A 24,310-nucleotide genomic window follows, 5' to 3' on the forward strand; every position below is an offset into this window, starting at 1 on the left:
CCATGCCACAGCCCCTCTGGCACCCGGCCTGACATGTCAACGCCCTCTGGCACCAGCTGCCCCTTCATGACATGTGCTTAGAGCTGGGAGTGCGAATCATCCCAGCAGAGCCCAGCCCACTGGGAGACATAGGCAGGGGAAGTGGGAGCCCGTGGAGGGAGCATGACAGAGCAGGATGCTGGTTTCTTTGCTTCTTGTGGTGTTTCAGCTCTCCTTAGTTCCCTTTTCAGCCTGGAGCTGCCAGCACTGAGTTCCCGTTAAGCACAAGCCTGCTCCACTATCCCCACCGCTGACCTGCACTGGGACACTCCCAGTAAGCACTAGTGGCAGCCTGGACCCCCAAAATCCCCAGGAGGGTGACCCCGAGTTCAGTCTGATGAGTGCCAGCAGTGTCAGAGCCTCCAGCCAGGGAACACCTGGGCTCGGGGCTATCCCAGTTGTGCCACGTGGGTTGCACGTGGACAGTCACTCAGTGGGTCCCTGGGCTGCATCTGGGGTGCAGCTGCTCAGACCAAGAGAAATGACCCTGTGACCTTGCCAAGAGGGTTGTCAACCCCCCAAAAAATCTGGGGGGGGTGGAGGTCACCAAAGCTTGCAGTTGCTCTGCAGCATCTCCTGCTGCCTGCATCGGTGGGGTTAAGCACGTGCTTGCAGCCCGGGCGGGGAGCGGGACAGAAGGGCTTTATTGCAGCTCATCACCCCGATCCCGCTGCATCCCCCCCATGAATGCTGCCCTTGTTGGACAGGGCAAGCCTGGTCCCACCCTGCACCGCAGCACGGCTCCGCACCCTGTCCCTCCTGCCTGGCTGCGGGCAGGGCAGTGGTACAGCCGGCGAGATGGCAGAAGACACCCCCAACGCTGCCAAAGCGCAAACCAAGGCCAGTTGCCAGCCCGAGGCTTTTGTCCGCCAAGACACACAAAACCGCCCTGTCTTAAGCAGGAGAAATTGCATCATTAATTACACAAACGAGGCCCTTGTGCTTGGCACGGCCACTCTGTCAGTCGGCGATGCTCCAGCCCAGAGTTGCTTGGGACAACCCCTTCCCATTTGGATCAATATTTCTATTTATTGATGTAGAATTCCCCTTTCTCTGTGCACCAAGTACATAAATACTCATGTTTTGAGGTTTAAAATCCTGGATGGGAATGGAGCTTGCTGCTCCCTGCCACAGGGTGGACACGACCAGGGCAAATGTCTACGGAAAACGCCCCAGTCCCATCCATCTTCCCCTCAACAGCTGAGGAATTATTTCAGAGGTTCTCTTTGCAGCCACTGATTAGGGCAGTTTACTTTTTTTAATCCAAAAAAAGTTGGGTTTTGACCAAAAGGAACATTCCATCACCCTTGCCCACAGCTGCCCGAGTCACAAAGCCCCTGATTTTCCCTGATCTTGGGCTGGGACAGCACTCATCCCTAGGGGAGGGGCTGCTCTGTCCCCACACAGGGGATACTGCCGGAGGACCCCATGGCATGGACATCCTGATTTATGCCACCCCACAGGAATTTGGGGAGATGGACCCACCTCTGCTTCATGTCCCACCAGGGAGACAGCAGCTTCTACTTGGGTCTCCCTAAATTAAAAGCTTTTGGGGATGGGAGGGGTGAATGTCACCTCAAGGCAGCCTGGCCAGGGCTCTGCCCTCTCCTGGGAGTTCCAGGTGGGGTGTCCTGAGTGCTCCCCTGCTTGTGTGTGTGCCCTATGGAGAGTATGTGATGTCCCATGTGGAGCACCCATCACCCCATGGAGGGCATCACCGCTCCATGGAAAGCACATGTGGCCCCATGGGGAGCACCCATCACCCCATGGGGAGCACCCTTGTGACATGAAGAGCACCCGTCACCCCATGGGGAGCAGAGGTGGCCCTGTGGAGAGCCCCACAGCCTGGCCATTGTAAAGCCATCGGCTCCAAGATGCAAAACCCTCCCAGTAGTGAGCGAGTCCCTGCTTTTATTTTGCAGCTAATGAACATAAGGGAGGGTTTAAGGAAAAAAACTTCAGCTGCTTCACTGGCAGTTACTTGAGGCCATGGAAAGAAGGTATTAAAAATACTAAAATAATAATAATAGCATCCAAATTCTCTTCACATAAACACGAAGCATCTGCAGCATTCCCAGCATCGCAGCCAGAACCATCCCAGCACCAGCACCCACTCACGGCATCCTCCGTGCTAAATCACACCTGGATAGATGGATCCAGGGAGCGAGGAGAAGGGCGCCTGGGCACCTGCTGCCCCCCCCCACACCCCGGTCGGGGGCAACAGCGAAGGGAGCAACGGCGAGGGGAGCTGCGGTGCTGCCCCAGGTTGGAGGCAGGAGCTGTGGGCAGGGAAGGGGCAGCTGGCATCACAAAACAAAATGCCTTGTGCCAGGCTCAGCCCTGCAACTGCAGAGCTGCAGCTTTTTTAATTTAATAACCTTAAAAAAATAGATAGCTTATGTGAAACCCTGGAAAAACACCGGGTTCCCTCTCAGTCCTCTGCATCAGCGTTGCCTGACCCCATGGGACGAAGGGGACCTGCTCCTGCTCCTCTTCCTCCCCTTGCGCCGCGGGGACGGGTCCCGACCACGGCCGTCCCTGCTCCGGCTCCACCGACGGGCAGGACGGTGCTCGGGGCTCCTGCCCAGGTCCCTGCTGCTGGCAGAGGAATCTGTGTCATGCCGACGCCGGCAGCCATGCCGCGATGTCTCGGGGCACTGCTGGGTTTTCCTTCGGTGGTGCCTATGGGGATGGAGCGATAAGTGACAGCAGGGACATCAGGGAAAGGCTAATTCCAGGGATGAAAAAGGGATTTTGAGAGCCAGGAGAAGCTGACAGGGCATCCTGATGCCAGCCATCACCGTGTGGCTCTCCTGAATCCTTCATCCCATTTTCCAGTGATGATGGTTCATGTCTAGGGTTCAGCCCCCAGCCCAACCCAGCTACCTCTCATCCTGGTCCGGAGAAGAATCAGAGGACGTGGGGGCAGCATCCCTCTTGTGATGCTTGTCCTTCTTCTTCTCTTTCTTATGTTTCTTCTTTTTCTTCTTCTTTTTCTCCTTTTTGGATTTCTTGCCACTCTCTGGACTGCGAGGAAAAGAGCAAGCAGTGAGGATCCCTATACTGCACATCCCTCTGGCTCCTCCAAAAACACATCCCCATCCTTCCTTCCAGCTGCATCCCACCATGTCCCTCCCTGATGAAAGAGAAGCTCCCAGGAAAAAAAAAAAAAAAAAAAAAAAAAGGAAGGAAAGAAAGGAAGGCAAAGCAGGCAGAAAAGAAAGGAATGCTGAGAAGAAGGGGAAAGAAGAGGGAACAGTGAAAGACCAAAGAGAAACAAACAAAAAGACACAAAAAACCAGAGAAACAAAAAGAAACAAAGTTGAAACAAAAAAGAAACAAAGTTGAAACAAAAAAGAAACAAAGTTGAAACAAAAAAGAAACAAAGTTGAAACAAAAAAGAAACAAAGTTGAAACAAAAAAGAAACAAAGTTGAAACAAAAAAGAAACAAAGTTGAAACAAAAAAGAAACAAAGTTGAAACAAAAAAGAAACAAAGTTGAAACAAAGTTACAACAGTCAAAACAAAATTGAAACAAAAAGAAACAAAGTCGAAAAAAAAGAAACAAAGTCAAAAAAAAAAAGACGGCAAAAGCAGGGGCGGTGGGGGCATGGGAGGGGGCACAGGCAGGCACCCCCCAGCCCGCTGCCACACGCAGGTTCCACAAACCGCTCCCCCCTCACCGGCCATCCCTGGCGGTTTCCCACCCGCAGGGTCCCCTCACCATTTCTCCTCCACCTTCTCCTCCTTCTCCTGTTTCTTCTTGGAGCCAGACATCTCGGGGCTGCTGGAGACTTTCTGGTGCTGGGGTTGGGGGAAGGGGAAATACGGAGTCAGTCTGTGAGCCAGCAGCTCTGAGTTACAAAAAAAGAGGCTTTCTCCCATTACAAATTAAATTTGAAAAAAATAAATAAAATTGGAAAAATCCAAATTAAAAATTACAGCTGGGAAAAAATAAATAAAAATTATTTTTGGTAAAAATAAATAAATTTAAATGTGGAGAAACTAAAAATTAAATTACATTTGGAAAACTAAAAATAAACACAAATTTAATTTGGAATAAAATAAGAGTAAATAAAAAATAAATCAAATTTGGAAAAAAACCTAAAATACCCACAAGAGCTGCTTTCAAGTTAACAAATTATCTCTGTGCACACAGGGAACGGGGAGCTTTTGCAGGTCTCTGTGCTACAACCACCAGCTTTGTTTTTAAATAAAATCTCCTGAGTGAGGGGCAGGGCTTTCTGCCCTTCCTGTCTTTTATGAAACTTCAGGAGGTTTAAAAATTTTGTTTCTTAAAAGAATTAAAATTAAATTTCTGAAAATAATTACATTTCTTAAAATCATTCAACTAAAATTTATTGAAGTAAACCTATTAAAAGAATTAAAATTAAATTTATTTAAAATAATTACATTTATTAAAACATTTTAAATTAAATTTATCTAAAACATTAAATAAATAAAAATATTTATTAGGCTGGCACCGTACTGTGAAGACAGAGAGCCCCATCTTGGCTGCCTCCTTGTCCTCCTTGGAGAGCATCACCCGGCCAGCGCTGCCGCTGGGGAGAGACATTGCCATGGTGAACCACAAAAATAAAAGAAAACCACAGAAAAAACAGAGAGAAATGGCAAAATTAAATCTAATTGCCCTGAAACAGGGTGGTTTGGTGCAGGACCCCCCCCCACCCCGTGAGCCGTACCTGGAGCTGCCCAAGCCCACCACCCGGTCCACATCCTTCTCGTCGCGCTCGGCGCCGTCCCGCTTGCACACCTCAGCCAGGTCCTGCAGGGGGGAGAGCAGCCCGTGTCCCCCAAACCAGCAAAATGGGGGGGGACACTGGGAGGGGCTGGAGGGGGGGGGCCAAGGAACCTCGTGAAGCCGAGCCAAGGCAGGGGCAGGGTCCTGCTGGGGAGGGGAGCCCCCGGCACCAGCACAGGCTGGGGGTCACTGCTGAGAGCCGACCTGGGGCTGCTGGTGGGCAGCAGGTTGCCCCTGGGTCAGCTGTGTGCCCTGGTGGCCAAGGGGCCAGTGGGGTCCTGGGGGGGTGTTGGGAGAAGCGTGGCTGGCAGGTGGAGGGAGGTGGTCCCCCTCCTCTGCTCTGCCCTGGGGAGGCTGTGTCTGGAGTGCTGTGTCTAGTGCTGGGCTGCCCAATTTGAGACTGGGAGCTACTGGACAGGGGCCAGCAGAGGCTGTGAGGATGATGAAGAACGGAGGATGGAGCATCTCCCTGCTGAGGGCAGGCTGGGAGCGCTGGGGCTGCTCAGCTGAAGAGCAGACTGAGGGGACCTCACCAATGTCTACAAGGATCTTCAGGGCGAGTGTCAAGGGGACAGGGCCAGGCCCTTCCCAGCAGCAGGACAAGGGACAACGGGCACAGGCTGCACCATGAGAAGTTCCTTCTGAACATGAGAAAGAACTTTGAGGGTGACAAACGCTGGCACAGGCTGCCCAGAGAAGCTGTGGGGTCTCCTCTGGAAGCATCCCAGCCTGCCCGGATGCGACCTGCTGCAGCCTGCCCCAGGAGAACCTCCTTGAGCAGGGGGTTGGACTAAGTGGTCTCCAGAGGTCCCCTCCCACCCCCACCACACCATGATGCCCTGACACCACACAGCAAAGCCAGGGGGACACATGGCTCCCCCCTTACCTCCTTGCTGAGGCCGGTAGGCTGCCTCTTCACATTCTTGTAGCCCCTATAGAAACAAAAGTGGGTGATGCAGGGTAGTGGGGGATGATGCCTCCCACCCCTTATTTTTCGGGGGTTGGGGGGGGTGTGTGCAGACTCACAGGGCTGCCATCATGGCTTCCTGCTCAGCCAGGCGGACGGCGGCCAGCTCTTCCTCGCGGGACACCGGGGGGGCTGTCTCCTTCTTGCCCTTGGTGTACCAGGTCAGGTCCTTCCCCTTCTGCCACCGGCCCACCGGTGCCATCAGGGAGTTCCCTGTGGGGGACAAGACACCCCCCCAGCACCATCACACCCAAACCCCTCCATCTGCATCCCAAAACCATGTCAGGTGGACAGGGAGGATGGGGGTGGGAGGGACGGGGGGGAGGGGACACGGCCAAGGTCAGCCCTTACCCAGGTAGTTTTCGCGCTGTTTGTCTGTCTTGACATCCTCCCAGCTGAACTGGTCCTGGCCCCCCCGGACCCCTCCTCGGGATGAGCCGAACATGGTGCCGGACCCAACGGTGCTGTCGGGGAGGGGCTGGTGACCTGCAAAGGGATCAGCCCTTGGTTTGCCCCCTCCTCCAGCTCCTCTGTTTGACCCTGGGGGGGCTGATGGAGGGGGGGAAATGTGCACCCCCTGCCCGCGGGGCGGGGGGGTGTGTGGTAAGCAAAGCGCAGGGGGCATTGCACAGCCGGGGAGGGGGGTTTGTACCCAGAGGGGCGTATGGCTTGGGGGGCGCACAGCCTGGGGAGGGGGAAATTGCCCAAGGGGAGGTGTCAGCGTGGGCGTGGGGTACGGGGGGTGGGGTGGGGTGTCATTCCCCGGGGGAAATTGCACGACCTGGAGGAGGCGGAGCGGTGGGGGGAATTGCACAGCTGGAAGGTGGGTATTGCACGGCCCGGGGGCGGTGGGGGGGTGCGTGGTCATGGGGAAAGAGTTACACGGTCGCGGGTTGCATGGCCTGGGGTGGGGGCAGCTACTGCCCGGTCGGGGAGAGTTGCAGGGGCTGGCGGGGGGTTACGCAGCCCCCGGGGGTGCTGCACGGCCTGAGCGAGGAATTGCATTGCCCGGGGGGGTGTTGCATGGCCGGGGGCGGGGGGGGGAAAGCACGGTCGGCGGGTGGTTTGCGCTGTCTGGGGGGGAATTGCACGGCTCGGGGGGCGGAGGGGGGATTTGCATGGCCCAAGGGGGAAGGAGTTGCAGGGTCGGAGGGGGGTGTTGTCGCACGGCCCGGGGGCGGCGGGGGTTGCACGGTCGGAGGGGGCAGTTGCAGGGCCCGGGGGGTGTTGCATAGCCTGGGGGGAGCTGCATAGCCCGGATAGGTGGGGGGGCTGCTGCATGGCCAGGGGACGGACGGACACCCCACCCCCCCCAGCACGCACCTCCCGCGCCGCTCCGGGCCCCGCGCGCCCGGCCGCTACCACCGCGCACAGCAGGGCGGGGGGGAGGCAGGCCAGTCCGGTTTGCGAAGCGGGCTGTACCACCGCACCACCGAGCGCGGGGGGGGAGAGGGAGGAGCCGTGGCGCTCCCAGCGGTGCCACCCCAGCTACGACCTGAGGCAACCCCTCGCCACAGAAGCGCACAACGACGACTCGTTTCCCAGCTTTATTTCTTTTTTTATTTCAGACCCTCACTTCTTCCAGAACCGCTTATAGGTTTCCATGTCGATGGCCTCAAAGGTCTCCTCCGGCTTGGCCTTCGCCCTGCTGGGGAACTGCCTCCGCAGCCGGGCCTTGCGCTCCGCCTCGGGCAGCGTGCTGCTGTCCAGGGGCAGCTGAGGGGATCGGCGTGAAACCCTCAGGGCCTCGCCTCACCCCCAGCCTCCCCCCTCTTCCCTCCCCTCCTGCCTTACCATTAGGATCTTCTTTGGCTCTTTGTAGCGCAGGTGGATGGTGGAACCGTCAGTCTTGACCAGGAGGACAGGATAGAGCCGGCCGTAGAGCTGCCTGCGGAGGTGGGAGACCGAGGTGCGATTGGAGTTGTGGCGGCAGGAGGTGGCGAGCCCCGGCAGCAGCCTGGGGCCAGCAGCGAGGCGCAGGGCGCTGGTGGGAAGGCAAAGGGGACAGCGTCAGTCAGGGCTGTGGCAGCGGGAGATGTCGCCGTGGCGGGTGACAGGATGGAGAACACCAACCTTCATCACCTCAAGAAACCTGGCCCCATGGAGGCTCCTGCAGAAGGAGCCAGCTGCCCTCCTGGGGCCTCATGGCCGCTGCCACCATGCTCACCTCAGTGCCTGGCTGGCAGCTGCCATCTCAGCGCAGGTGAGCAAGGGCAGATCCTCCGTGTAGGCCCCTGGCAGGTAGAGCACGAGGTGCGGCAGCCTCCTGGGGGACACTGAGCTCTCCTGGGCTGCCCATGAGGCGATGGTCCCATGTCTCCCTCGCAGCACACCCCCCTCCATCACGTATCAGCCCCATGATGGCTCCCTCTGCCATGGCTCGGCCCCATAACGGCTCCCCCCGCCCGCGCCATGGTTCAGCCCCAGGATTACTCCCCCCGCCCGCGCCATGGTTCACCCCCACAATGGCTCCCCCCACCCCCATCGTGGTTCGGCCCAAGACAGCTCCCGCCCCGCTCCCCGCAGTGGTTCAGCGCAGGGTGACGCTCCCATCGGCTCTCCCCACCGCGCTGTGGTTCGGCCCAACGCGCCCCCGCTCCCCGCCGCGGCCTGGCCCAGACCTGCCCGTGCCCCCCCCGCAGCCACCATCACGAGTGCGCCCCCCCCCGCCCCGCACTGACCGCTCGCTCGCCCCCCCCGCCCGGCCGCGCTCGTGGGCTGTCCCGCCGCCCTCCGCTCACGTGTCAGCGCCCTCCGGTGACGTCAGGGCGCGCGGCGGGAGCGCGGGGGCTGCTGGGATCGGCACCCCCTCACACACGCCCCCCGCCCCCCCCCACCCCCATGAGCTGGCGGCGGCTGCGCGGCGCCATCGCCCGGGTGGCGGGTGAGCGCGGGGCCGGGCGGCCGCGGGGTCGGGCGGCCGCGGGGTGCGCAGCTCCCGCCCGCCCGCCCTGAGGGCCCGGCCCGGGGGGAGCCCGGCCGCCCGGGGCGCCGAGTGCCGGGGGGGAGCCCTCGGCTGGGGGGGACTGGAACCCCCTGTGGGGGGGGCCTTGGCTGAGGGGGGCGGGGTGCTGTGCCTTTGGGGTCCCTCTGCTGAGGGGGGGCGGGGGTGCTGAGCCTGAGGGGTTCCTTGGCTGAGGGGAGCTGGAACCCTCTGAAGGGGTGCCTCGGTTGAGGGAGGCCAGGACACCGAACCTCTGGGGGGGGCCTCAGCTGAGGGGGGTCCCTTGGCTGAGGGTGGCTGGAACCCCCTGAGGGGGGTCCCTCGGCTGAAGGGGGCCAAGGCTGCAGAGTCCCTCATGCAGGTTGCTAGTCTGAGGGTGCTGTGCCTGCCACAGAGGCCCGTGGCTGGAGGAGGGAGCTGAGCCCCAGCAGGCCTGGGGATGCTGAGCTCCTCCATCACCCCTCTGAGTACTGCATGTGCCACTCTGTCCGCATGCGGTGGCAGTGGGACAGACTCAAACCCCACCGGGCTGTCCCTGGGCTGTTGGTGTCCCTTCTCTCTAGCCACACACCAGGTCCCCATCATAGCGCTGCTTGGTGGTGGCTCTTGAGATGTCCAGTCCCCCCTCCCTGCTTAGATAATCTGAACAAGGATTTGTGCGCCGTACCGGCTGGGGTTTGTGGGTACCGTGCAAGATGATGAGGTAACACCGGGCTTTGGGGTAAGCACCCTTCAGGTATCCAAGAATAAATCTCTGTGTGGTGAAACCCAATGTACATGTGGGAAAGCAAATGGCAAAACCACACTTGCCTGAGCTTCCCCCCCTGTAGAAATTTACCCAGGTGGGTAAGATGGCCAGTGGGTTGGTTAAACTGGTCCAGTTTTGCAGTAGGACACAGTCTTGGAGTGGCTCTTGGCTTCATCTGTGGCCTGGCCCTAGATGATTTCTGCAGTGACCTTGAGCAAGCGGTTCTTGTTCTTTCAGCCGCATCATTGCTTCCTGCAAAGAGTGCAGTGCAAATCAGTGGAGGGTCTAATTAATGCTTTTTAGGTAATTGTTTGCAGGGAGAAGGTGGCTGATTGTTCCTGCCAGCTCTGCTTAATGTAGTGGGGATGCTCTGCATCTTTTTCAGTACTGCGAATAATTCCCTTTATTTAAGCAACCCGCTGGCTGTCAAGCTAGGACCTCTGAGCCCAGCTGTCCTGAGGGACATCCTGCTCCTTGCAGACGTAGAGATGTTTGTTGAGTGTTTGCCTGTTCTCAGATAATACTAAATTGCCTTGTGTTGCTGCAGCTGGCCAGGCTGGGTTTTCGGAAAGCATCCCTAAACAGAAAGGTGGGAGTGGTGGCTTTATAAGGAACCTGCTAAAAATAGGGAATGGGATTATAATCCTAATCTGTGAGACCTTTCTTGGGGCTGCAGGGAAACTGTCCTTTAATCTTCTTTTGTACTCTGTAAGGGGGGTTTACCTTCTCTGTAAAGCCTCTGCTAATCAGCATTAACTTTCTTTAACTCTTGTGGTGTCTGTCCTTTGCTTTACTGGTTGCATTGCCACCTCCCAGTTAAAATCCAGGGCAAATTTAGCAGACAGGAGCAGACCAAGAAATGTTCCTCACCCTACTGGCAATCTCCTGCATCCTCCTTCAGTGAGCACCTTATCTTTTTGCAGCCCAGCAGGGTTTATGTGGCTGTTTGTCCTCTGTCCCAGGTGTGACACCTCCCCAAATATCTGGCTGGTTGACTCCAGGCCACTGTGGTTTTGGTGATACGTGGTGGTTTGGCTGGATCCAAAACCATTTTAGGAGTAACCCAGTGGAAGTGAGAGATGCTCTGGGCTAGGTGTTTGCGGATTGGCTGCTCTGAAAATGCCAAAATCAGAGCAAGAGAGAAAAAAAATTGAGCTTCTGCTCAAAATAAGTATGTACTTATAATGTTACTGTTGCAGGCAGTTTGAAAATGTGACACATGGGTGTCTTGCTGGGCTGGGAACAAAACAGGAGATCTGTATCCGCCAGATCTGGTTTCTCAGGCTTTTTTTGTGTGCTTTACTTGTGGTTTTTGAGGGCTTCATGTTGCCAGAGGGAGAGGATCTGTGTTTGACAGGGCTGGGGGAGCACAGAGAGAAGCCTGGTGAGGGCTGTAATATCAGTGTGCAGACTGGCTCGTTGTTAGGAGTGATTCCTCGGGGTCAGGGTGTATGTTTAACTAAATCTGGTGGAGGTGAGGGCACCTGCTCCCACATCTGTGCTGCTCACGGCTTGAGGCAGTGATCATCTCTGTTCATGCTCCCAGGACATGTTCTTCCTTCCCCCCTCCAACCCTGAGCAGCCACCGCCAAAATCCCACACCATGCCAGGTAGTGGGTGCCTTCTAAAAATGCTCTGTGGAAGCTGGTTTTTGCACTGCGTTGGCACAGATTCCCAGTATGCCAGCTGGGTGTTTGCTGTCTACCACTCACGAGGGCCCAGCCCCTGCATCTGGTAGTGGAAATGGCTTTTTTTTTTTAAGTTTTGTTTTCCTCTGCAGCTCTCCAGCAAAGGAGAAGGGACACATTTGGACGGAAGCAAGAGGAAGTATCTGCAGGCCTCTTGGTTTATTTTTAGCTTGTTTCCCAAAGAAGTGAGACCTGTGGTGGCAACCTGCGTGTCTTTTCTTACTTTAGTTCCGAGTATTTTTGGGGGGGGGGGGGGGAAGGGAGTAAGGCATCTCCATCTTGCCCTGATGCCCCACCAATGCTTTTTCAGGCAGAAAAGCAGCAGCACCCCCCAGCCAGGGTGGCACAAACCGTGAAGGGTCCCACCACAGAGCTTGTGGGATGTGATCCGTGGAGGCTTGGGTGCAGATCCATGTGGGCAAGAGAAGGGACCACCCTGTCGTCTTTGTGGTGGATAAGTAGCCTAATAGTTGACCTGAGGCGAAGCAGTGGCTGCAGAGACAGGTTGTGCCGTTTGCCAAAGCACCAGGCTGGCACGTGCCAGCACCAGTCAGCCTGTTAGGGATGTTTGACTGCAGCTTTACTGGCTGGGGAGAGCAGGGAGCGGAGAAGAAACCACGAGAGCAGATTAAAGACCATTGGATGATTTTCATTGGCCATTTTAAAATTACGGCTCAGTAATTAAGGCTTTAGGCAGCTCACAAATAGCCCAGCTTCCTACCGGCTCACTCGTGTTGTCAGCTGTCGCTGCTGTGAGGAGCTGGACTTTATATAGCTTGGCTGAAAGGGAGTAAAAGCAAAAGGTAAGGATGCATTGGAGCTTGCTCCCATCCAGCGTTCTGCCCATTCCTCTTACCCCTTCTGACTTTGTCCGGGGTGGAATGAAGTGATTATAAGTTATTTCAGCAGCTTTAAATTCTCCTTTTCCTATCGGTGCCTGGTAAAGCACAGATGAAATTTTGAAGGGGAAGAGAGCAAAGCTCTTTTCCCTCCAGCTGGGATGTGAGCATCCTGGCTGGGATCTGCAGGCAGGGCCGGAACTTGTGCATGTGGAACCTGTTGGCACAGCTGGATCATGGTGGAGGGGAAACTGTGGAACACCAGGACACAGTCTGTGCGGGCATCCAGATGTCACGGGCGGAGGCTTTCAGTGGCAGCTGAGGAAGCCAGCGTGTGATGAAAGAGTAGCGTTTGGGAGCAGGCTTGTTGTGAACGTGTTGATAAATAACTGGGGGTGTTTAGTCTGGAGAACAGGAGGCTCAGGGGGGGACCCTCTTGCTCTCTACAACTACCTGAAAGGAGTTTGTAGCGAGGTGGGGGTCAGTCTCTTCTCCCAGATGACAAGCGATAGCATGAGAGGAAATGGCCTCAAGTTGCACCAGGAAAGGGTTAGTTTGGATATTAGGAAAAATTTCTTCAATGAAGGGGTTGTCAAGCACTGGAACAGGCTGCCCAGGGAGGTGGTAGAATCACCATCCCTGGAGGCAGATGTGGTGGTTAGGGACATGGTTTAGTGGTGGGGTGGGCTTGGCAGTGCTGGGTTAACAGTTGGATTTGATGATCTTAAAGGTCTTTTCCAACCTTGACCATGTTTCCAACAAAAGACCATGTTTCTATGATCCTGTTGAAGTGTGCTGGGATGACTGGAGGGTACTGAACTTTGTGTAGCTCCTCTTTCTCCTCTGGCGTGGTTTGCAAACAATGGTTAGGGCTCACCCGGTTTATTTCTGTGGGCAAGAGGAACTGGCGGGGGCAGGAGAAAGGGAGATGCTTTGGACAACTTGGCAAGGGCTTTTCTGCTTCCTTGCCGCAAGTGCTAAACAGCATTTCACTGGTGAGGAGCTGCAGGAGGGCGTGCTTTCTTCTCGGTATTGAACATATAGGCAAGCCCTGTGTTATTTGGAAATTATCAAAGCTCAAGGACTAAGGGAAAGGCAGGACAGGTCCCTAAGAGGACTTTCTAGTGTCCTCGCTGTGTTTTTTGGATGATGGAGCCTAATCCAGCAACGTGGCCATGCACATGTGATGGGACTGGTCCTCCGAGGGCTCTGAAGAATGTCTGATCTGGTGGATCTCTGGGGCTGCAGCACCTGGAGGTCATAACAGCAAAAAAAAAAAAAGTTTCCTTTTGGGTGGTTGAATGTGAGTGGTTTTATGCCCATGTTAGCTGATGCTGGCATCTACTTAGACTTTGTGGTGTTTATCCTTTGTACGGGCTTGGATAAACTTGGTCAAGCAAGTATAAAGGATCCTAGGGGAACTGAGGGAAAACTCATAGCTGTAGTACTGCCTGATAGATGTCTGCGTGATCACGGAGCTTTGCAGGAGGGATTTAGGGATAAGGAGGTATCCAGTCACGCAGGCTGGGGTCAGGGAGGCAGCCCAGCTAGATTAGCCTGCTGCACGATGCACGGCTGATTTTGTAAGAGATGGCATTTGGCTTAAGGCTGTTTAAAAAGTGCTTTGTAAGGTCGGAGTGACATTGCTATGATCTAATTTAAAATGGAAAGGTGTTATACTGTCTGTTGGCTGATTGCTCCTGAGGCCACACCCAGACTATGAGGTTAAAAAAAATATGCATTTCCAGAGGCTTTACTGCTTGCAGAAAGTAACTGTTTTTAAATAGGAAGAGTAGGTTTGTTTGGTTTGTCCCGCTCTTGTCATCACCTCTGGTTTAGAAGCTGCTGAATTTCTGTTGATGGATGAGGCTCCCCAGTGATACCCCCTGCCCTGTTGTACAGGATTTTCTTCTTTATTCACATGTTGATAATTAACCTTTCTTCCTCTCCAGAGAGGCAGGCATATGAAAACACCCGTATTTTTTCTTTCTGGCTGAAGAAACAACTGCAGAAAGGTCTGTGTGGCCCTAGGCTGCCTTTTTTTTTTTTCCTGTACGAGGAAACAACCCCTTCTCTGTTGCCAGGAGACACCTTGAGCTGGAGCTAGTGCTCCAGGAAATATGGAAATAAACCCCAAAACAAGTTTGTGTCCCAGATCACACCCGTGTTCAGACCACTGTTGCAAGGCTTTGGGGTTTAGTGGTGGAGGACATGCTGGGCTTCTGGGTCCAGACTTCAGTGCGTTGTTTGCTTATGGTAAATAAAGGCTTTGTGTGTGCATATTTGTCACAGGAATGACAGGAAATATTTAACTGTCCATCATAGGCTTGTAGTTGTACTTGTTAGGATGCAAATGGGCAACACAAGAGCTGTGGTGGTCTCGTGGGCATCCTATCCCTTGCTTGGCACTGCACGTGGATAACACTGGCTGACTGCTGCCCTGTTTTCTTGCCAGCATCTCCTGCAAACTGTCCTTGAGGCCTCTCCCTGTGAGAGGCAAGTGGCTCTGACTATACCTTTGTCAGTAAGGGCAAGTATTAAGCTGGCATTGCTCAGCATGTGTGGATGTCCCATGATGTTCCCCCCCATGATGTTCCCAGATGCCACCAGGCACAGACAGCATTTTCCTTCTGTTAGGAAAATTTTTCCCTAGGATTCCCTAGTTCTCTGTCCCAACCCTGGTGACAGAAAACAGAGCTAGGACAGATCTGTCTTGAGTTATCCCAGTTTAGTGGCAGCTGGAGCCCAGTTTCCTCCTCCTTTGGGTTTGTGTCCTATGAGTTTAACCTTGGTCCCTTGAGAACATGTCCCTTGAGAATGAGTGTTCATGCTGCAGTGATAATGTCCTCTATTTGTCTGAGGTATTTGCTCCCCAGGTAAGCATTCGGGCCAGCAGCAGGGCAAGGTGAAGCTGTCCTGCTGCCTTGCTGGTGGCCTCTGCTGTCTGCTTTCCAAAACTATAATCCGATTCCTCAGGGCTCCTAATGCAGATCTTTTGCAGTGGTGCTGAGGTGACAGCTCTCGCTGTTTGCTGACAGTTTGCTAATTTAACAATTGTTTGAATTTCCCTGGTATTTCCTGCACCCCCAGTTAATTTTTATAAGCCCTAGGCTTGTCATTGCTCATAATTTCAGATTTGCCTGCAGAAACTTGTATCCGAGGGTAAAGAATAGATGCTTGTTTTGTGGGGCTGAGCACCCCTGGGAATCCATAGCTGTTTTTTCATGGGTGTTTCTAACCAGATCCGTATTTTTCTGTCTCTCTAGCCATGCAGGGCCCGAGACCAGTGGTTCTGAGTGGCCCGTCGGGTGCAGGGAAGAGCACTTTGTTAAAGAAGTTGCTCAAAGATTATGAGAACATCTTCGGCTTCAGCGTCTCCCGTGAGTATCCGTATGTCTCTGGGGAAGGGCAGCGGGAGGAGTTCAGGACTGCTAGCTCAGAGCCTGCTTCTGTAGCTGTATTCTTGCCCCAAGTAATGGGCTTCCATGGCTTGTCTGTGTCCTAATCTGTCTGTGGGCTCTTTGGGATGTTTAAATAAGTCAAGACACCGTTTGCTACTGGTACTGAGTGGCAAGTCTTAAGATTTGTACCTCTAAACACAGCTCAGAGAAGTAATGAGATATTCCTGAGTGATTCTTGACCCTGAAAGTAACAAAATCTCCCACACAGCTGTACTTCAAAAGCCAAGTCTTTCTATCCACCTGTGGGAGCTGAGAAGGATTTTAATAGCCCAGGGGCTGCACACCAGAGCCTCAGATTTTAAAATTAAAGAGTTTTGTGAAGCCCATCTCATTACTGTGTCAGTCAGTGAAACAGTTTGCCTCATCACCTGCATGCATTCCTCCTCCTGCCTTTGCTCTGGTGGTTTGTTGACTACTTCTATGTTGGCCACGAAGGACTGGCCAAGGGTGCTTTTTTTTTTCTGCCTGGGATGGTTCCCTGTAATGTGAAAATAACCCTTGGCCAGCTGGCTCAGTTCGCTCATGCTGGGCTTCAGGCAGTGCTGAAATCTTCCTGTGTCCACAACAGAGTTAAGTGCAAGGAATTTTCTTTGGGCAGCTTGCCTGCTACAATACTAATTTTGTTTCCTTTTTCTTGAGTGACTTTAAAGGTCACCCTCAGAGTCTGGGCTGTGTCCACCATGCATTGGCCTGATTTTCCTTGGAGCTCTGCAAAATGTTTTTAAGTATATCACCAAAATGTTTTTTACTGTCCTAATGCTTTGGATACTGCAGGTGAAATCCTTGCTTTGAGATCTGGATTCATTCCACAATGAAAAAGCAAATACTGGATGCTTAAAAAATTAAGGTTACTGGAGATGAAAAAAAATTGTCTTTCCTTTTGTGTGTTCCATCCTATGCTCTTGATTCAACTGAACCTCTCATCTCACTCCAAACTAAATGTTATGATTTTCCCCAAGGTTGCATCTTAGTAGATGTTTTTTTCTTAAATTTCCATAGGCCTCTTAGACTTTAGCAAATGATGCTTTATAAAAACTTACAGGTGATCAGAACCTTGTTGTGTTAGGTTAACTCCTGCCAGTCCCAAATGAAATAATTGGCGTTGCCCTCTGTGATGATTGTCAGCTCCTTTTTGGTTTGCAGAGCATGTCTTTAACTTCCTGCAGGGTTCGAAGGCTGTCTGATTTATTCACCTACCTCATGCAGGTGTGTGCCCTTATTCATTAAATCTGGCTATTTTAAGCACCTATGTAGGTGCTGCATGATCTTTTGAAATGAAGATAACTCTGTGAAGTAGGGCACTGCTAATTCCCCTGAACTGAGGCAGAGGCCTGAATAACGTGTCTGGGGTTACACAGGAAGGCTGTACCAGAGCTGAAAACTTAAGCCCAGCCTTGTAAATCCCAGACTGGCTGCTCAGCCTCTAACAATCTTAATTGATTGTTTTCAGATGATCTAGGATTCTTGGATTAAAGACCAATCCTGCATGCCATCATGTGTTAGACACTAGCTGATTCTGGAAGCTTTGATCATTTTAAACAGAGGATCAGTTTACTGTGTGATTGCGTTAATCTGCTGCATATGTGCTTTTATTTCTTTGATACTATTACTTCCTTGGGTCATCTACAAAATTTACAAGGCTGGTTTTTTGCTTACAGATACCACAAGGCAGCCAAGACCTGGGGAAGAAAATGGCAAAGGTGAGAGTGTTGCAGTTGAGCCTGTCTCATTGGACTCTGCAAATAATTCCTCTGAAAAATTTAAAGTTCTTATGTGAAGGGCATGCACAAATCCCTTTTAGCAGATAAGTTAATCCTGTGTTTATAGGGTGCATTTCCTTAGGCAGACATTCAGTAATGACATACTTGAAAGCATGTATGTATATATGTATATAAATATGCATACATACACGTACTTTTGTGCTTCAGAGTGCCATGCATTGGAAAGAAGATAATGGAGCTGGATGGACTTGGTGGAACAAACCCAAAATTTAATTAAGCGGTGAAATGTAAACAGAGGCAGAGCATGTGCTGCCAGTTTTCTTTTCTAGACACCGTCCCTGTGACTTGCTGGCTGAGATTTTCAAAGCAGGGCTCTTGGTTTAAGGGCCCTGGGCCATACCTGGGCATTGAGTGGCTTGATTATCTGAAGTGTCAGGTAGCTCTGGTGAGGTACCTCAAACGCACACTGCTTTGGGAAATGCAGCTACTTAATGAGATGCCTTTATCTGTATTAACAGCTTCTGGCCAGCTGCTCTTTTTTTTTTTTGTGGTTTGTTTGGATATTTTGGAAGGAATCAAATGAGGTTTGTTCTTAATTTCCAATGGCAGTTTTCACACTGAGGTGAAAGGGAGGTATTTTAACAACAGATAAACATTCTTCTTCATTTCATTTTGATGTTCCCTTTTATCTCCCTCTCTCTCTCTCTCATGTCCCATTCTAGTCTTTAATGCTTTCAAATTAAGGGCCTTGGTAGTCCTGCTGTAATGTGTTCCACACCTGTGGGGACTGGGAGGAGTTTCCCACTGCACCGGAAAGGGTATGAAAAAGTGGGTACAGCAGCATTTTTGGCCACACAGAAAGCTCCAAAACATTTTGAGCAGGTGTCTGGGCTACCAGTGTGGAGAGGGGTTGCTGTACACAGTAATTAGGAAGTAGATATCTGCAGTCTGCCAATGTTGTCCAAAGCAGATTTTAAGTTGCTTCTCCCCTCAGCACCCATGGGTGTCATTTTGATCATGAACTGTACCTTCAACGCTGTTAATTTCTGGCTATTTTTCCCGTTTTCCCTATCCAGATTACCACTTTGTGACCAGAGAGGAAATGCAGAAAGAAATTGATGCTGGTGAATTCATCGAACATGCAGAGTTCTCTGGAAATATGTACGGGACGAGGTATGCAGTTCAGGTGCTGTCGCTGCTGAACCCAGGTGGCGCTGGGACCTGAGATGATGGTGAAGGAAAAAAAATATTTAAACATAGCGACACTGCTTTCCCCCAAACACACAGATTCTTGCCATAAGCAAAGCGTTTCATTTTTACAGCAGGGTCCGTGTCAGCTTTCTTAAGATGGCAAAATTAACTTCTGCAGAGAGTTAAATCCTCATTGTGTTATGAGATTCTTTATAGCCTCCGGTGTTTGAGGGCCGCTGAAGTAGTTCATATGCTTAACGCTTTTCTTGCACAGGGGTGATTTTCACAGACTGTTTGTACTCCTTAATATTTTGCAAGTGCTTGCAGAGAGTAGTGGGCAGAATGGAGGCTACCCTCATTGTCCCTGTGTTACCTGATGGTCTGAACACAGTGAATTCAGGAGCAGAAGCCATAACTGTATTGGCTGGTGCGAAATAAGTACGTGTGCTGCTTTGGTAAAGTGGCTGCTTACAAACAGATAAATTGCATGGCACCCTTGACTGGGGTTAAAGAGTTAGGTGGATTTTAAAATAGCATTGCCCTCGGCGTTGGAGCTGATGATCAATAAAACATTAAGCTGCAATGTTAATTAGAAGTCAGATATCTTACATAATTATTGTGAGAAAATTGTGGTGCTATAGTGTAGGACCTGCTAAGGAGGGAAGTTAAATGTTTCTTGAGATATTGAATTAGTTATGTTAAAAAAATTTGCCTGAAATGGTTTTCAGGAAGACTTATATTTCTTAAAGAGCTGAATGTGCTTTTTTGAGATTTTTTTAGAGACAGCAAAGTTTCTGAGGGTGGTTTCCTTATGGAAGGTGCCAGCATAAGGCCGCCCCAGTCTGAACATGCTGTAGGTATAAAACTCTGAAGGAGCAGTTGGTGATTTTGCATTTCAGTAACGTAACTGTTTCAATGTGTCGCTCACTGCGGTCACCACAGCTAAGGGCAGCCTTGCAGGGGTCTGGCTGTGCTCCCTCAGAGGCTGATGGAGGAGCACAATCCCCTGCCCTGGCCTTGATGCTTGCAGTATTGCTGGTTTGGCAAGAGAAGGGAAACCTGACAGCTCATCTTCCAAATACCCAGCACCAAGGAGACAACTGAGTTCAGGCTCTTTAAGCCCTGGCTTCATCCTGTGTAGGACAGGCTTCCTTCCTTCACGTGTGTCCTGCTTAATCCAGCTGGCTGCAGTGTGGAGGAGACAGCTGCTCTCTGATGCCTGATGTGTAGGTGGGGTTGATTTTGGTACCTTTTCCTGAGAGTGGGTGCTGAAAAGACATCTTAAGCCAATTAACTTGAAAACTGCAGGAATGTGATACTTCAACCAAATTAAATTATGAGCTCAGGTTTGTTTCTGTCATCTTTGGTCCCCGCTGCATATTAATGCTGTGTGTGCTCTGCCTGTGGTGGTGGCCATGTGAGGTTGGAGGCTGAAATCAACTCAAAGCATCTCAGCAGTAAATTCCCCTACGTTAGGGGAAGAGATACCATCTTTAATGACATACAAGAACCACCACTTAAAACATATTTTCTTGATTTTGCATCTTGTGACTGAGGCAAGTGCATCTCCATCGAGCATCCTTCAGGAGAGTGCATGGGTACAGAAGTTGGTGGATCTCTGCAGGAGGAAAGTTCTCAGTGTTTTTGCTCTTTGGTGAAGGTTGCTCCTGTCTTTGTCAAAGGCAGGAGCTGCACAGACTGTACCCAAGCCACACTGCCCATGGGATAGTCATCCATTTCCACACCTTCTTTCATGGTTTTGCCAGTCTGTCTAGCAGGAGGCAGCAGGTCCCTGCTCCACCCTGGGAACCCAGAGGACACCTGGGGAAAGAGAAATTGTTTAGCAAGAGCAGGGCAGGTGCTTTCTTCTCTTCTGCCACAATTTGGACATGGGAACCCTGTGAGGTGAAGACCTGCTGCTGGAGGGGGATAGGCCAAGCCACCACTGCTGTGGCTGTATACTCTGACCCCTTCCCTCTTTGCTCTGTTCTCAGTAAAGGTGCAGTGCAGGCTGTTCAGGCCCAGAACCAGATCTGCGTCCTTGACATTGACATCCAGGGTGTGAAGAACATCAAGAAGACAGACCTGAACCCCATCTACATCTCTGTGCAGCCTCCGTCCATAGACATCTTGGTGAGCGACCGCCTTCCTTTGCCGTTAGGCAGTTAGAGGTAATCAGCGTCTTGCTCTGAAGCGATGGGAGTTCTCCCCTCATTGATTCATCTGTATGTTTTTAAGGGCCGTAGAACAGGCGGGGAGGACATTTCTGAGCACACTGTTACCTCTGCCCAGCCCAGCTCCCCAGTCTCTGGCTCCCAGGGATAAATCTTCCTCTGCTGTTTTTTTGAGTCCCTCCTGTACAGTTCCCACACCTTGATGTGTTTGCCTGTATTGGGTTATTGATTCCATTGCAGCGTGCCCAGCCTTTAAATGCATAAGTTATGCTTAATACTGGGGAGAGAAGGAGATATTTGTGCTGAAATTTGGCTCCAGCAATTAAAGTTAAACTGAGGGAGGTTGTTTCTATGCAGCACCAAAAATCCTATACCCCTCTGATCTTGCAGGACCCTGTATAATGACTGCAGTGTGCAGAAGTTAAATGACTGTCATGATTCAGAGAGGGATGTGAACACAGACACGCAAGTTGCTGAGGCTGTGCAAGGAGTATGTGGCAGGGAAGACCATGACTCCTGGCTCGCCCTTCACACTCTCAGTAGATCAGTTAGTCTGTATTTCTTGCTGAGTTTGTGGAGGAGGAAGCCAACAGCACCAGGTGCCAGAGCCCAACAGAGAGATTTTGTCTCCCAGCAGTACTGGCAAAAAAACCCCAGACCACAGGATAGGGGGATAAGAGACTGGGAGCCTTAGCTCTGGGTAGGAGATCCTGAGCCCAAACTGAGCTTGGCTTCTGGTTTGCTCTGGGCTTTAAATGAGGCCCGTTGCCCTTTACAGTGTTCCCTCGCGTGCCCGTGGTCGCTGGCAGTAGTTAACAGCAGCCAGCGCTGGCTTTGTGGGGTAGGGGGTGGTTTCTGTGTGCAGCATTTTGAACACGTTTCTTTAATATATTTGTCATTGGGTTTAGGAAAAAAGACTACGTGACCGAAAGACTGAGACAGAAGAAACTTTACTGAAGCGTTTGGCTGCAGCCCGTGTAGATTTGGAACTTAGTAAGTCCAGGGGACTTTGAGTGATGCGTGCAGGGAGAGGGGATGCGTTGGTGATTTAGGAACTGGGTTTTGCATGAATATCTGACTTGTGTTCTCCAAGGGGTGTGTGTGGCAGGGCTTTGGACATTAGCTGAGTTTGATCTAAGCACCATTGTATATCATTTCCCGCTGCAGTTACTTGTGGGTAGTTGGCAGAGAAGCGCATTAGCAGTGGCAGAAATCGTAATATTATAATGCCACAGGATCTCGGGCACGCACTGGAGATGACACAGGGAAGAAACGTGGTTTTTTAACTCCACTGTCCTTGTCTCCTTCCCCAGGTAAAGAGCCTGGCCTTTTCGACTTGGTCATTATTAATGATGATTTAGAAAAAGCCTATTCCGAATTGAAGGAGGTACTCCTGGAGGTGAGTCATTCAGGGCTTTTCTGCCTTGCTCCCCAGGCAGGCATGACCTCTGGGCTGAGCAGGTGAGGGTTTGTCTATAGGCAACCACCGAAATGTGACCTCATATCCATACTTGATCTGGTTTGAGCTGCCGAGTGGCATAGCTGAGCACAGATCACGTGTGAGTGATGATGAATCAAGTGGCCTAAGAGTGGGAAAGGGATCCAGCATAATACTGGATTAGGGGCAAAATAAAAATACATCCCTGGACAGTATGGAAGGAGTGTGCTATTTTTTTAAGAGCCTTTTAAGTCAAATTTGCCTTGTCCCTAAAGGTTTGGGTGCAAGCTCTGGGCTTGCTCCCATGATGCTGTGGAGCTGGGCTGAGGAGATGATTGTTTGTGAAGCTGTGAAAACTAGTGAGTTGTAACCAAGGAGTGGGAGATGCTCAGTTGTTTTACTGATCTCCTTGCAGGAAATCAAGAAGACCCAAGAATCCAGGAAGTCCTGAGCTGAGCCTGCTTGGACCTTTTAACTTTGCACATCATTCCTGAAGCACGTCACACTATTTTATTCTGAGAGACATTCCCTTTAGGTTGATCCTCCTCCCTGGTTACTCTAGGATATTTCTATTAAAAGGAAAGAAAACGAAACCTGGTTGCGCTTGTGTTTCTGTTTGCCACACACTCAGCGTGTGCTCTCCCAGGTTTGTACCTCAGGCAGGTGCTCTGGAAGCAATTGCACAGCATCTGCTGCCAAAGGGCAGAGCTGTTCTGCGAGGCTGTAGAGGAGCTGTCTGGGCAGCTGTGGCTCCAGCACATGGCTTAGGAGCCCACTGGCAGTATTTTTGGAGGTCCATGTTGTGCCAGTGAATGCTGCTCAATAACAGGGAGCTGTTTAGATTGATGTGACCCCCCCATTTCCACCTGCAGACAAAGGGACTCCTGCCTTTACCGGCACCTGACGTCACAAGTGTTGGCATCCTCTTGTCCCTCTGGTTCCCACTTCCTTTTGCAGATCTGGGTACAGCTCCTCCAGGCGTTTCTGATCGTATGTGCCTGCCACCCTCAGCCTCTGCAGTGTGGTGGTGTGTTGCTGTGGCAGAGCGGCATGTCAGTGCAGCTCGGCTGCTCTAACCACAGTCCTTGTGAACAGATGGGTTTGTTTAGTAAGCCAAGAGAAGGGAATGGTTGTGGGATATGATCTATCTGCTGCCTTTTTTTCTGAGGGAAAAGTACGGTGAGCTTCTCCTCTGCCATCCTGGCAGCAATCTTGTAATTCACATGTGCTTGTTGTTCCACTCAAGTTTAGGTGCAGGTAGATTTTTTTAGATGCTCTTATATTAAGATTTCCTTCCTGAGCTGTGCAGCCTTTTTGGTTGATGTGCTTGAGGGCAGCAATAAATCCCTTTTCCTAGGAGGGATCCAGCTGATGTGTAGCCACTGTCCCTTGTACTGGTCTCTGGCTTGAGACGTGGAGAGCTTTGCCTGACAAGGGCTGGGAGGATGCTTTGCACTTCACTTCCCCAGCTTTCTTCAGCCTTAATATTGATGTTTTCATGTAACTTCTGAGCCCTTTGGTCCCTCCAGCAGGTCGTATCCTGAGTCTCCTTGGAGGGGCTGGTTCCTCACTGCGCCCCTGTGTTCAAAGCACCCCAGCCTTCGCCAGAGGTGAGTGTAGGGGAGAGATGAGGGATGTTGCTTCTGGTTATTAACCATCATTAACCATCACCAGGTGGTTAACCTGGTTTTGGGCCGCAGGGAGGGAACAGTTGCGGCAAACAGCTGTGTGTGGCACAGCCACTTGCAGGGTCACTTGTGCCAGAGCCTGTTGTCCTGGCGGATGCAGGCACTGTGTGTTTGATCCTGGACAAATGGCAAATCCATCAGAGAGAGCTGCCATCCCACAGGTGGTGGCTTCCAGCTGACTCCCCCCGCACCAAACCCAGATCAAGCTGGTGTCGTGCAGGCCACCAATGGCTGGACCATACAATGCCAGGCTCCGGTATTTTCTCGCCAAAACCATGTCTTACTACAGCAGGTTTGTACCTTACACCCAGCTGCTGGGTTTCATCCTCTTCATATCCCATCTCGCCAGTTTACCCAGCTGCTCTGCTCCAGTACGCTTACAGTACTTCTTGGTCCAGGCCACCTCCTAATTTGCTGAGCTCCATCTTCCACGTTATGGACAGCAGTAAGCAGAACCAGACCTTGGGCAACCCTTTTAGTATCTCGCATTCAGGAAGATGATTATTTTGATCATTCACCTCTCTTGAGCCATTATAAATATATTCCTAGATTAGACTGAAATACTCCTTTCTGTTGTCATGAGTTTCATGTTGTGAGGTTCTAGCTTTGGTTAAACGAGCAAGAAAATGCTCCCCAAAACTTTTCCAGGA

At 51.7% G+C, this 24,310-nt stretch overlaps 3 protein-coding genes across 9 annotated transcripts; 1 reads left to right on the forward strand and 2 right to left on the reverse strand.

The window, feature by feature from the left end:
* Nucleotides 1-1,930: 1,930 nt before the first annotated feature.
* C4H1orf35 (chromosome 4 C1orf35 homolog) lies at nucleotides 1,931-7,230 on the reverse strand. 2 transcript variants are annotated; one of them, XM_027809958.2, is made up of 9 exons: nucleotides 7,092-7,230; nucleotides 6,120-6,254; nucleotides 5,828-5,981; nucleotides 5,688-5,733; nucleotides 4,743-4,825; nucleotides 4,524-4,601; nucleotides 3,764-3,843; nucleotides 2,926-3,066; nucleotides 1,931-2,721 (listed from the first exon to the last, which is right to left on the reverse strand). In XM_027809958.2, the coding sequence occupies exons 2-9, from the start codon at nucleotides 6,211-6,213 to the stop codon at nucleotides 2,471-2,473; spliced, it is 927 nt and encodes a 308-aa protein (XP_027665759.1). In that variant the 5' UTR covers nucleotides 6,214-6,254; nucleotides 7,092-7,230; the 3' UTR covers nucleotides 1,931-2,470. The 2 variants fall into 2 exon arrangements, with proteins under 2 accessions (XP_027665759.1, XP_005442460.2); XM_005442403.4 differs by having other exon boundaries at nucleotides 4,529-4,601; nucleotides 7,092-7,228.
* Nucleotides 7,231-7,302: 72 nt separating this feature from the next.
* Nucleotides 7,303-8,548, reverse strand: MRPL55 (mitochondrial ribosomal protein L55). 4 transcript variants are annotated; one of them, XM_055710134.1, is made up of 4 exons: nucleotides 8,450-8,548; nucleotides 7,936-8,034; nucleotides 7,563-7,752; nucleotides 7,303-7,484 (listed from the first exon to the last, which is right to left on the reverse strand). In XM_055710134.1, the coding sequence occupies exons 2-4, from the start codon at nucleotides 7,959-7,961 to the stop codon at nucleotides 7,341-7,343; spliced, it is 360 nt and encodes a 119-aa protein (XP_055566109.1). In that variant the 5' UTR covers nucleotides 7,962-8,034; nucleotides 8,450-8,548; the 3' UTR covers nucleotides 7,303-7,340. The 4 variants fall into 4 exon arrangements, with proteins under 4 accessions (XP_055566109.1, XP_055566110.1, XP_055566112.1 ...); XM_055710135.1 differs by having other exon boundaries at nucleotides 8,510-8,534; XM_055710137.1 differs by having other exon boundaries at nucleotides 7,936-8,031; nucleotides 8,450-8,492.
* On the forward strand, nucleotides 8,537-22,569 carry GUK1 (guanylate kinase 1). Of its 3 annotated transcripts, none has more exons than XM_055710133.1 (8): nucleotides 8,537-8,652; nucleotides 15,254-15,367; nucleotides 17,107-17,148; nucleotides 18,246-18,342; nucleotides 20,355-20,493; nucleotides 21,443-21,527; nucleotides 21,848-21,933; nucleotides 22,388-22,569. In XM_055710133.1, the coding sequence occupies exons 1-8, from the start codon at nucleotides 8,610-8,612 to the stop codon at nucleotides 22,421-22,423; spliced, it is 642 nt and encodes a 213-aa protein (XP_055566108.1). In that variant the 5' UTR covers nucleotides 8,537-8,609; the 3' UTR covers nucleotides 22,424-22,569. The 3 variants fall into 3 exon arrangements, with proteins under 3 accessions (XP_055566108.1, XP_005442381.1, XP_055566106.1); XM_005442324.4 differs by lacking the exon at nucleotides 8,537-8,652 and adding an exon at nucleotides 11,418-11,951; XM_055710131.1 differs by lacking the exon at nucleotides 8,537-8,652 and adding an exon at nucleotides 11,980-14,002.
* The last annotated feature ends 1,741 nt before the right edge of the window (nucleotides 22,570-24,310 follow it).

This window comes from Falco cherrug, chromosome 4 (genome assembly GCF_023634085.1).
Source record: "Falco cherrug isolate bFalChe1 chromosome 4, bFalChe1.pri, whole genome shotgun sequence".
NCBI classification, from domain to species: domain Eukaryota; kingdom Metazoa; phylum Chordata; class Aves; order Falconiformes; family Falconidae; genus Falco; species Falco cherrug.

Excerpts from the sequence above, each read along its gene's own strand:
- GUK1 (XM_055710131.1), top strand. The coding sequence starts at position 13,909 with ATGTTGATAATTAACCTTTCTTCCTCTCCAGAGAGGCAGGCATATGAA. Across the intron at positions 15,368-17,106 it reads CTTCGGCTTCAGCGTCTCCC|ATACCACAAGGCAGCCAAGA; the intron begins GTGAGTATCCGT and ends TTTTGCTTACAG. Across the intron at positions 20,494-21,442 it reads CTCCGTCCATAGACATCTTG|GAAAAAAGACTACGTGACCG; the intron begins GTGAGCGACCGC and ends CATTGGGTTTAG.
- MRPL55 (XM_055710134.1), bottom strand. The coding sequence starts at position 7,961 with ATGGCAGCTGCCAGCCAGGCACTGAG. Across the intron at positions 7,753-7,935 it reads GCTGCCAGCCAGGCACTGAG|CGCCCTGCGCCTCGCTGCTG; the intron begins GTGAGCATGGTG and ends CCTTCCCACCAG. Across the intron at positions 7,485-7,562 it reads AGCCAAAGAAGATCCTAATG|CTGCCCCTGGACAGCAGCAC; the intron begins GTAAGGCAGGAG and ends CGATCCCCTCAG.
- C4H1orf35 (XM_027809958.2), bottom strand. The coding sequence starts at position 6,213 with ATGTTCGGCTCATCCCGAGGAGGGGTCCGGGGGGGCCAGGACCAGTTC. Across the intron at positions 5,734-5,827 it reads GAAGCCATGATGGCAGCCCT|GGGCTACAAGAATGTGAAGA; the intron begins GTGAGTCTGCAC and ends TTGTTTCTATAG. Across the intron at positions 4,826-5,687 it reads CTACCGGCCTCAGCAAGGAG|GACCTGGCTGAGGTGTGCAA; the intron begins GTAAGGGGGGAG and ends TCCCCCCTGCAG.